Below are 12,243 nucleotides of genomic sequence, written 5' to 3' on the forward strand. Positions count from 1 at the left end.
ATTGCCTTATAATATCTGGTGCAAATTGTGCAGGCAAATACAGCACTAAATAGGAAACAGCATGAACTATTAGTGTTTATCTACTTTTCCCTGGTCTTTAAATCAGATTGGGGTGTTGTGCACCTGCTAAATATCTAACCCCACACAATCAGTATGTATAAAGTGCACAATTTACAATCATCTCGGAGAGAGTGCCTCAATGTCCACTTTTGTTCGGACACTGACCCTTTGTTCTTTGTAGGTCGAGATGACATGTTTGTATCAAGAATCTAGGTGAAATGTCTTCAGTAACAGCTGAAATGAGGCTTGCACTGCCTCTCTGCCTAAGTAAAGAATGGAGGTTAATCCAAGCAGTAAAAGAAGGCAGGTGGAGAGTTGTTGCAAAGTCAGAGCATGCAAGTAACTATAATACAGACCTATTCAATAGAAAACACTAAATACATCACTTCTAGAGATTTCGAGAATAAACTTTGTCTAGAACATTTAGAAATAAATATATATGGGAAAGTAATATGGAAGGGGCATCATGTCCCTGATTGTGCCACAGCGCACCTTTACACCGGTGCGTCAGACATACATAGAGATAGTGCGCCCTTCTACAATGAATGAACTGAACCGAGGGCAGCTGCTATCTCGTGCTGCCCTGGGTCAGTAAAATAGAGAGTGGCTGAATTGAAAGCAGCTTCATGTTTTACCACACAGGGTCATTCAGTCTGCACTTTAAAGAAGGGAGAGATCCCCATGCAGGCAGGTACAGTGAACGCCTGCACAGACGTACAAGGAGATGTCTGGAGGGCATGGGAACCCCGTTTTTCCCCTTCAGATGTCTGCCTGATTGAGACACACTGACTGTGCACCACCATTTTGTGCAGCACTATGAGTACACCTGCAGAGAGCCTGTTTTAGTCTGTGTCTTCAATTCATCACAGAGACTAAGAAGTTCCCTTATTTAGGGCCACACACCCATGCAAATGAGGAAATTCCATTTCATGATAGTGCTGGTGCTACATGTGCACCAGTTGCACCAAAATTACAGAAGAGATCACACAAATAAATGTGATTCCTTCAGTAATTCCATTGTGCCCCAGAGACACATACAGCAGGTGAACACAGCGCCAGATGGATCTCTCTATGCCTTTTATAAGGATCCAGAAATGTGCATGCCCCCTCCGATCCTACTCACATAGGAAAAAACTTTGCATTACAGGAGAGGATCTCTCTTTCGACTGACTTTCCTATTGATGTTATTGGATGACTCATTATCACCTTCTTAATGTTGCGCTGACAGGATAGCAATGGTCTCTGTTTAAGTGGAATTTACTCTCTGGATGTTTGACTGTAAATCACAATGTAACCTGTCAGCATTCATTCACTTATTTCACTTTAATTTATGTAAGATATAAATAATATAATGTTACCTTGGGATCCCTCATCTAATAGTTGTTACATTCTAGTTTTACAATTTTTTTGGGCAGATTATAGGGGTCATTCCTACATTGGCGGGCGGCGGGCGCCGCCTGCCAAGCGGGAACCGCCGAATGACCGCACCGCGGTCAAAAGACCGCGGTGGCCATTCTGGCTTTCCCGCTGGGCCGGCGGGCGACCGCCAGAAGGCCGCCCGCCGGCCCAGCGGGAAACCCCCTTCTACGAGGATGCCGGCTCCGAATGGAGCCGGCGGAGTCGAAGGGGTGCGACGGGTGCAGTGGCACCCGTCGCGATTTTCAGTGTCTGCTTTGCAGACACTGAAAATCTTAGTGGGGCCCTGTTAGGGGGCCCCACGACACCCGTTACCGCCATCCTGTTCCTGGCGGTGAAAACCGCCAGGAACAGGATGGCGGTAAGGGGGTCGGAATCCCCATGGCGGCGCTGCAAGCAGCGCCGCCATGGAGGATTCCCTGGGCCATGGGTAAACCGGCGGGAAACCGCCGGTTGCCCTTTTCTGACCGCGGCTTTACCGCCGCGGTCAGAATGGCCAAGGAAGCACCGCCAGCCTGTTGGCGGTGCTTCCGTCATTTTAGCCCTGGCGGTCGCCGACCGCCAGGGTTAGAATGACCCCCTATGTCTATTATGTAGTTGATGGTACTAACTAAATCAACTATGTAAAGCATAATAAAAGCCTTGGTTGTTCTAGCAAAGGAGTGACCTTCACATTTATAATCTTTTCAACTATAGTAATAGCAGTATTAAAAAATAATGTATTCTTTGATAACACAGCCTACAATTGCAGGCCCCAATCACTGGACCATGTTACATAATGCAGGGTCAGTGGCATGGGCAGGAGCAGAGCTCAGCTCCAGTTTGAGATCTGCAAAAGCATAGTGAAGCAGTTGATTCTCCCTTGGGCAGGCACAGCCTCTAGCTACAACTGTATTCTCCAATGGCTTGATTCTGATGCTTGCCACCAGTTCCTGGCAGGCAGAAAATGTCAGTGGTTCTCTCCCAAAAATCTGGAAAACCTGCACATAAAAGAATCTGGATATTTCAGTCCCCTGACATCCCTGCTAAAAGTTCCTGGCACAGATATAATCAGAGCCTATGAAACTTACTAATGTAGGATATCTACATTCTTAAACTGGTTGGGTTGACAAAGAGTGTGAGGGAAAAGAGATAGGTTCTGTATCCTCAAAGTCTGCTTTTGTTTTGCACAGCAAACATCAGCATAGCACTCACCAATTTATTGATCATGGCATTAAACTTGGCTTGTACTTTAGGCTAGGTATATGATGTTGTTAGAAATAGCACTTTCAAAATACCTTAAAAGTCCTCAGCAAATCTCAGTCCAAAATGTATCCATTCCATGAGTCCATTTGTAAATCAGGAGACAATAAATACATAAATGTTCAGTAAATGCACAGCTTGAAATAGATTTGTTCACATGGAAAGTGACTATCCAACCAAAAAAACTAATCCATAGGGTACTATCTCTGATGTAAAAGGAACTGCTTCAACATGTTAAATATAAACAACAAATAATGAGACAAACAATCCTAACATTTAAACATCCTGAAAGATATAATTCAGGAATGGATGGCACACTCAAGGGCGGCACCTCCGCTATGGCAGAGGAGCGTCACCCCGCTGCTGAAAGCAGAAAAATAAGGGATGATAAAAGTGTTTTATTATCAGTTTATTTTTCCACTTTCGTAGGGCGGGAGGCCCAGCATGCTCCATGTCAATAAATGAAGGAGGACTGGTGGTATGCTTTTAAGTGTGCGTGTCATTTTGTCAGGCTGTCTGAGGCTGGCCAAACTGATATGCACACTTAGAACTATCCACCCTTCTGAGAGGATGGTTCTGACCATCTGGTCTGCCCTGACTTTTCAATTTTTCACCACATGGTTTTTGACCTTTTACTGTGAGGGAGCCTCCTAGCCAGAGACTCCCCCACCTTGCTAAGAAAAGGCTATTGTGGTGCAGCAAGAGTAGGAGGCCCCGAGCTGGTTACACGTGATCATGTGTGCACACACGTGTGTACCCATGTAAGAGCTGAGCGTGGAGGGTTCCTGGTGTGCACAGCCCTAGAACTGCACTTAGGGAACCTGGCACAGAAGGAACTATACAGAGTGGGTGGTGAGCTGGAGTAAGCCTCATGAGATGGGTGTACACAGAGGAGGAATAGTCAGTGTGCTTACTGTATTTTTAGTGTAGGAACAGGTCAGTTGTTAGAAATTGGGTTTTTGGCTGGCAGTCAGGTTAGCCCCTGTTCAAGCAAAGACCTTCCTTCTACTAAGGGTAAAGAAGAATCACCGTCAGCTAACCCCGCTCACCCCCTTCGGAGACTGGCACATGCAGGCAGGCTTAACTTCAGAAGCAATGTGTAAAGTATTTGTACCAACACACACATTAACCAAATGAACCCACTACAAAATGACATAACACAGGATTATAAATATAGGAAATATGTATCTACACGAAACAAGACCAAAATGACAAAAGTCCAACATACACAAGTCAAGTTATACATTTAAAAAAAAATAAGGCCCTTAATCCTTAATAAACAGTGAGAATACAGTTATTGCACAAAAGTACCTGGTAGCATCAAAATAAAGCACGGGCCAGTGTGCATCGAAAAAGGAAAGCGATGTGTTGATTTCTCACTCGCAAGCGTGACCATGTATTGTTCCTCCTCTGGTCGGGTCGGTGTGTATCGTTTCTTCTCTCCCGCAAGAGAGCGATGGGTTGATCCGGACGGAAATCTCGGGTCCAGGTTGGTTTGTGTTTATATTCCACGGCAAGAAATGTTGCATTGAAATCCGGTCGCACAGTGCATGGTGGTTTACATCATTAACAGCAGCCACTGCGGGTGTTGCACATTGTTTCTCCAGCCATGTTGCATCGAACTCCCAGCTGCGATGCAGGTGGAGTGTCGATTTTAGCCACAAGGCCAGCAGCACGTCGTTTATCAGCCACAAGGCGGGCGATGCATCGAAAGTTATCCTGCACGAGTGTCTTTGCGTGGAGTTCTGTCCTATTCCACCAGTTTCACCTTTCCAGGGCCCAGAGACCGATTAGGGCTCTCTTTGGTAGGCAGGACTCTGAGCAGAAAGTCCAGGTGCTGGCAGAGAGAAGTTTTTGATGTCCCAGAGACTTCAACATCAGGAGGCAAGCTAAGTTCAAGCCCTTGGAGATTCTTCACCAGTGGGAAGTCACAAACAAGTCAGTTTTTGTCCTCTTTCAGGAAGAAACAGCTACTGCAGGCCAACCCAGCAAAGCACAGTCACAGGCAAAGGGGCAGTACTCCTACACCAGCTTACAGCTCTTCTCCTTGGCGGAGGTTCCTCTTGGTCCTAGATGTAATCAGATTTTCAGGGGTTTGGGTGCTCTTCTTATACCCCTTTCTGGCTTTGAAGTAGGCCCAGGCCAGGCCCCAGACACACACCAGGCGGTTGAAGACTGCAATGGGTGAGGGCAGGCACAGCCCTTTCAGCTGTATGTGACCACTCCTCCCCTCCCATCAAGCCCAGATGGCCCGTTAGGATATGCAGGCTACACCCCAGCTCCTTTTGTGTCACTGTATAGAGAGAGGTGCAAACAGCCCAACTGTCAAACTGACCCAGACAGGGAATCGACAAACAACCATAGTCACAGAATGGTTTAAGCAAGAAAATACTTTCTAAAAGTGGCATTTTCAAACACACAACCTAAAAAACAACTTCACTAAAAGATGTATTTTTAAATTGTGAGTTCAGAGACCCCAAACTCCACATGTCTATCTGCTCCAAAAGGGAATTTGTGTTTTAATAATATTTAAAGGCAGCCCCCATGTTAACCTATGAGAGAAATAGGCCTTTCAACAGTGAAAACTGAATTTGGCAGCATTTCACTGTTAAGACATGTAATACACATAAGTACATGTCCCACCTTTAACATACACTGCACTCTGCCGAAGGGGCTACCTAAGGCTTACCTTAGGGGTGCCTTACATTTATAAAAAGGGAAGGTTTATGCCTGGCAACTGGGTACAGTTGCTAAGTCGAATTGACAGTTTAAAACTGTACACACAGATACTTAAGTGGCAGGTCTGAGCCATGTTTACAGGACTACTAATGTGAGTGGCACAACCAATGCTGCAGGCCCACTAGTAGCATTTGATTTACAGGCCCTGGCCACCTCTAGTGCACTTTACTAGGGACTTACTAGTAAATCAAATAGGCCAATAATGGATAAGCCAATGTACGCATACAATTTATACAGGGAACACTTACACTTTAGCACTGGTCAGCAGTGGTAAAGTCCAGCACACAGAAGCAACCTGGGAAGTAGAGGCAAAATGTTAGGGGAGACCATGACAATGATGCCAAGTCTAACACGGGTACATGTCAAAATCAGTGTGCTTATTGTCTTTTCACTATAGGGATACTCCATTCAATGTCATTGGGAAAGAGTAGCCTAGGGCATAACTCAGGTCCCCCAGGGCCCACAGAGACCAGAGTCACACCAATGTACACTGTAATCTGTATGAAAATAATGATGTAGTAGGTTACAAAAGCATTTCTTTGGCTCAGGTCAGGATTCAGGTCAATTACTGCTCTATCCAACTGCCTGAGCAGGGGCTTGCATCAATCATCCAGCTGTCAGCCCCTGCCAGGAAATGGGCGGAGAAGCCCTGAAAGGAATGTCAGGGAGTAGGAGCTGAGTTTCATCGCACATGTTGCCCAAGCTCACGGATGACACCATTTTGAGCTATCCCAGAAGACTGTGCAGGAAGGGGGGGGGTTAGGGGCAAGGAAATGATGTGGCATGTCTGGTTTGGCCAGAGGTGGAGATCTGATGGACACTTCTGCCCCCACTTAAAAGGTCCTGCACAGGGGAGAGCTCTCTCTCTCTCTTGGCTGTGCTTCACTGCTGGACACTGAGACTGCAGACAGGCATCATGGACAACTGAAAAAAAGAACCTCCTGACTGCCCCATGGGGCAGGGACTCTGTCCCTGAAGGACTTCAGTCTCAGCAAGGCGCAGGCCAGGGCCAGGGCCAGATAAACTGTCCCCTTTACTCCCTCTAGGTCCTAGTTGTGGGAAAGACTGGGCTGGTGCAAGGAGAGCATACTGCCCAAAGGAAAGGCAGGTGCAGGGAGTCGGTGGGACTGTATCCCTATAATCTGGGACCCTTCTAAGCCAGGAGGCCTAAGGCGAGTGCTCCTGGTGTCAAGGGCTCATCGCCAGGAGTGAAACAATACCAGAATCATCCAAATCGGCCCTCCAGGGCCCAAGATATTTTAAGGAGAAGGTCTATGACTTTTGACCTATGCTCAAGCAAGCAGCGAAGCGCATGGGGCTCCGACACTGCTCCGGTCAATGCCCTTGGGTGGGCCAGGGCTGCCCTCAAAACAAAGTAAAGCAGGGGGTCGCTGTCGACCCCTGTGAAGAAAAGTTAGGAGGGCCCCTGGCCCTGATGTGGCAGAGGAGGTGGGGGAAGTGCCATCGGACTTCCCCAGGCGGCCCCAACAGCCGCCACAGCCGCACATGTCTGCCTGCAGGAGCGGGCAGACTCCAAAGGAAAGGCCAGCTCCCGTGGCCACACCTTGAGGTGGTGGCCGTGCGGGGAGCCAGCGGGAGCGGCCGGGTGTGGGCTCCATAAGACACTCCCTCACAGCACTCACATGATGGGTGTGTCTGGGAGGGACTGGACAACCTTGAACCATGAGGGCAGCCCGTGATGGGCTCCCCGCGCTGCCCTCCACCAAGGCGGCAGCATGACAGGGGTGTCAAGGTGCTTTCACTCTACACTATAGGCGAATGTTGCATTGGGATACCAGGGATTGTTTTGCCATGTGGGTTACTGGATTATATTTCCCCTACGGAGAGATCACACAATGTCATCCAAGAGTAATCCATCAATTTGTGTATATTTGTAAATTGTTGCATAATATTTTGAGTAGTGTGTGTTTGTAATAAATTTACTTTTCCTTTATCAAAAGAAAAAGCACAGACTGGACAATCATTTATTGAGTGTCATGCTTCTGTGCTCATGAATAGGGATTACTAGCCCACACCACCTCCCTTGAGTAAACTTTGGACTGCTCTGCAATGCTACCCTATGAGAGTCAAGCGCTACAATGGGGTGCTTGGTTCCCACTGGTATGCGGACCCCTTACTTGTGCAGGCTTCACAACTAATGACCCACCTTCCAACATCTAAGCTGTGTTGCACAGTCGGGTGAAGACCAAGCCCAATGTCCCACTCCCTCCCTGAGCGGCATTTCTGGGGGCTCAGGCCAATCCTGGCACTTCTTTCATGCTTGTACAGCATGAAAGAAGAGTCTGGATTTGGGTGGGGAGGGAGGAAGAAGACAAGAGGCGACTGGAGTGGTGGAACGCAGATGCAGCAGGTAATATTATTTTTTTTTTATTGCCCCCCGTCCCCACTCTGTGTGCTTCCCCCCGAACCAACTGCTCCGTGCTCTGCCCAACACCCCCACCCCTTCCTGGCAGCAGCTCCTGGGCACACTCACTCTATCATCCCTTTATATAGCACATCAGGGATTAAAAGGAATAAATATGTTAAGGCTGTCTTAATTACTTATCCATGATTATCCAGAAAATGTACCTTCGCATTGTCCGGTCTTAAGGTCACGATAGAAGCCAGGCTTGCAAGCACACTTATACATCGATCCAGTCTTTATACAGGATGCATCATCTCCACAAGGATTCACGTCATCTTCACATGAATACTCGGTAGAAACTGAGAAAAAAAGTTGCAGTTCAGATTTTTTTTTAAATCAGTATAAAAGACGAAATAAACATCTTTCTTTTAATTTCAATTAAAGAGAGGAATTATGGAAACCGTTTTAAAAACGTGCCCTAAATTTGAAGATGACCAGCATAGCGAAACTATGCCCAAACAAGAATCTTTCAGAAAATATAGTTTACTTTTTTTATATGGTTGACTTTTTTCAGTGACCAGAAATGAGTAACAATACATTGGTGTAGTTCTTTCGTTGAAAATACATTCATTTACTTTAAACACAAGCCATACAACGCAGCTTCTGAAATATTTCAGATGGAAAATTTCCAATAAATATACATTTTGGGAAACCACGTGATGCTATTTTAAAAGGCTCGAAACAGCGCGAAGCAATCGCTGCTCTCTGCTTCCGTACTGAGTTATCTGCGTCCATGCATTAATGTGAGAAATGGTGAGTAATTTATATATGCTTTAGAATGTGGAAGAACAGAGCACGTTCTCAGTTCTACACAAAGCCAATACACCTGTTTATGGTACGCCCTGATCCTAACAGATAATGAAAGTGGGGACACGGGGAAATAACTGCATTAAGCAACAACCCTACTTATGATGTCAAGAGTTAAACTTTAGACTAGGCCACTTGTGTTATAATTTAAATCCATGACATTAGTAGGTAGACTACATCACACAAAGTACTGCAGCACGAAAAGGTAAATTATAACAATGATGTTACTATAAGTAAAACAATCCATAATACGATGCAGCATTTCACATCGCTATAGACCATGACACATATGTAGTTGTACTGTAACGCATTAACATCTAAGGGGGAAAAAACATGAGGTAGCTGCACATCTGTCTATGCTGAACCTATATTTTAAATTTGATGACCAAGACTAAGGCCCTGATTTAAGGAAAGTGACACAGCAACCAGTGCAGCACAACTTTCCTTGCGCCCCTTAGCACCCCCCTAATGCCACCATGTGTGCGCCATATCTAGGATACAGTGCACCATGGCAGCAGTTAGGGAAACTAGTGTCAACATTTTTTACACTATTTCGGTGCTTTGCAGGATGCAGAATGACGCTAATCCTGCAAAGCCCATTGAGGCCCACTGAAAACAATGGTGTGCCTCCTTTTAACAGCTGCTCTGATCAAGCATCAAAAGTGCAGAAAAAAATGACGCAAAGAAGTCTGTTAGATTTCTTGGTGCCCTTTTTTCACCCCACCTTAATGGCGAAACGCCCCCTTTGCATACATTATATCTGGCGCAGGCATAATGCAGCGCAAAGGGTTACAAAGTGGCACAATGCATGTATTGTGCCACTTTATATATTTGGCGTGCCGATTTTGGCTTCGTTAGGCCACATAAGCGTAAAATAACTTACAGTAATGTGGCGCAAGGAGGCGATAGGAGCTCTTAAATCTGCCCCTCAGGGTTATACTATAGAGATCACAATATATCCATAACATTTGACAACAATGAGAGGAGCTTTAAGTGCCTATTAAAGGATGCCTTAATAAGTCATCCTTGAAAAGGCATTTAAATCTCCTACTTAATAATGGCATATTTTATGGATATGCTCAGTGGGGCCGAAAAGAGTTTATATGGGGAGATGCACAGTGTTCAGTTGTGCGTGGGGGGAATTGGTCACAGGGCCTGGCCCCAGGACCCTATGATTTTAAAGGGGAGGGGGCCATGTGGCTGTGGCAAAGATCGTATAGATCAAAATGCTTTTCTCAATAAAAATCTTTCACAGAACCCCGGTCCTGGAGTGTGCTCCTTTGATGTCTGTAGGATTGTTACGGCGTTTGTTGAATTTATATGTATATATATATATATATATATATATATATATACATATATATATATACACATATATGTATATATATATATGTATATATATATACATATTCACTGAAAAAAAACAAAGGTTACAGGGATGTTATAGTTAGATTCTGAAAATGCTCATACAAAACCATAGAAATTCAGCAGTTATTGTTAGAATTTTTTCAAGTAACAATAACTTGCGCCCTTGCCGTGCAGTTTTCTTAAAAATAATGTTATTGTTGCAAATGTTGCAGTGATATCAATGATACCATACAAGATGAATTACTGTATGAATGAGCCTGTGGTTTCTCTTTCAAATTTTTTCACATTTACAAAATTTTGCGAATAATTTGCAAAAATTAATTAATTTTCGTGAATTTCGTGAATATCATGAATTTCTATGGTTTCTATGGTTTTGTATGGGTAAAATGTGAGCCTAACTATAACATCCATGTAACCTTTGGCTTTTTAAGTGAATTTTGATGTTTTTTAATTCTATTTTCTAACTACAGCGTCCCTGTAACCTTTGGCATTTTCAGTGAATTTCTATGGTTTTTTAACTGATAGCAATTGTTATTACTATACATTAATCCTCTGCACTCGACCTTCGGCCGTGTGTGAGTGGGCGCTTCAGCCTCTGAGTGCATGTATAAGTGGATGAATTAGTGTATGAATGAGTCTGTGGTTTCTCTTTGAAATGTTTTCAAATTGGCAAATATTTTGGCAATAATTTGAAAAAAATAATGAATTTTCATGAATATCATGCATGGTGACGCAATTTCTTTTAAACCCATAAGCTGCCTTTAAACACACCTATATCACACCCCTGTGATCAGGGTACCTGTGAGAAAACAGGGCTGATTGAAGAGGTCCCCGAAATGTATATGTATATGTAATATGTGGAATAATTAGCTGTGTATGGTGAAGGCGTGAGTTACAGTTACCTTAGGGGGGGTGAGTTATAGTTACTTAAAGAACTCTAGCCATAACCTCTGAATTTCTATGATTTTGTATGAGTAACATCAGAATCTAATTATAGCATACCTGTAACCTTTGTTTTTGTCAGCGAATATATATATATATGTATATATAGATATACATATATGTATATATACATGTATATGTATATAGATAGATAGATTGATTTTCACTTAAAAACAGAGGTTACAGGGACATTATTATAGGTTATAGTTAGGCTCACATTTTAAACGTGCAAAACCATAGAAATTCACTTGTTATACTTAGAGTCATCTCCAGTAACTATAACTTGAGCCCCCATTTTTCACTTTTTGCTGGTGCTTTCCTGACTGATATGGTGTCCTGGGTACTGCTGACCAGTCCCAGGGCCTGTGCGCTGTGTAAAATGAGTATGCAAATTAGGCTAATTATGGTTAGCTAGGTCAAAGTACCTATACGTCCCTAGTATATAGTAGGCCATGTAGGTTTAGCAAACCAACATAGGTGGTGCACCCATAGGTGCACTACTGAGGTGCCCAGGGTCATTTTGAAGGCAGGCCTGCATTGCTGGCTGCTTTTAAATTAAAGTTGTATGCAAATTGAACTTTAAAATTAGAAGTTCTTTCCAAAGTCTTAAACTACCTTATTTGTACATATAAATCACCCCTAAGGTGTGCCCTAAATGCTCCTAGTGTTGGGCTCCTTGTAACTATAAGTAGGGACCTTATAACATTTTTTTATAAGCCCTGGTGAGGTAAAATAGCCACATTTGTTTTTCTCTCACTGTAGTGAATAGGCTCCGCAGGCTAAAATGGGGAGACTTTATTTTAATTAATAAAATCTCCAAGGGAGTGAGATATGACAATTTTGGTCTCAAATTAATTGTTATATTAAATCGCACAACTTGTCATTGTTGGATTTAACATAACTAGTTCAGAGTAAGAGTTTTAAAACTCTTCCTAAAAGTTACCAGTTTCAGCTCTGAAGTGATCCAACTAGTTCCGAGTAAGGCCCATATTTATACTTTTTGACTCAAAACCGCCGATAACGCCATTTATTTGCACCGTACAGCGTCAAATTTATACTTTGACACATGGTGGTGCAAACCACAGGTGTGAGTCATTTTTTTTTTACTCAAACCACTGCGTCACGTCGTAAAGGAAAACAACGTTAATGCGGCGAAAATGACTGTGAGCCAGTTTACGATGCCGCAAACTGGATACGCGCCGTTTTTTGACGCAATATCGTCAAAAAGCAGCGCAAACACAGCA

At 44.0% G+C, this 12,243-nt stretch overlaps 1 protein-coding gene across 1 annotated transcript in view; it reads right to left on the reverse strand.

Moving 5' to 3' along the window:
* Positions 1–12,243, reverse strand: part of LRP1B (LDL receptor related protein 1B) — a 4,500,992-nt gene that overhangs the window by 378,690 nt on the left and 4,110,059 nt on the right. Inside the window, exon 76 of the mRNA XM_069225083.1 lies at positions 8,047–8,181. Within this exon, the coding sequence (XP_069081184.1) occupies positions 8,047–8,181 (135 nt within the window). The remainder of the gene's footprint in view (positions 1–8,046; positions 8,182–12,243) is intronic.

Source organism: Pleurodeles waltl, chromosome 3_1 (genome assembly GCF_031143425.1).
Source record: "Pleurodeles waltl isolate 20211129_DDA chromosome 3_1, aPleWal1.hap1.20221129, whole genome shotgun sequence".
NCBI classification, from domain to species: domain Eukaryota; kingdom Metazoa; phylum Chordata; class Amphibia; order Caudata; family Salamandridae; genus Pleurodeles; species Pleurodeles waltl.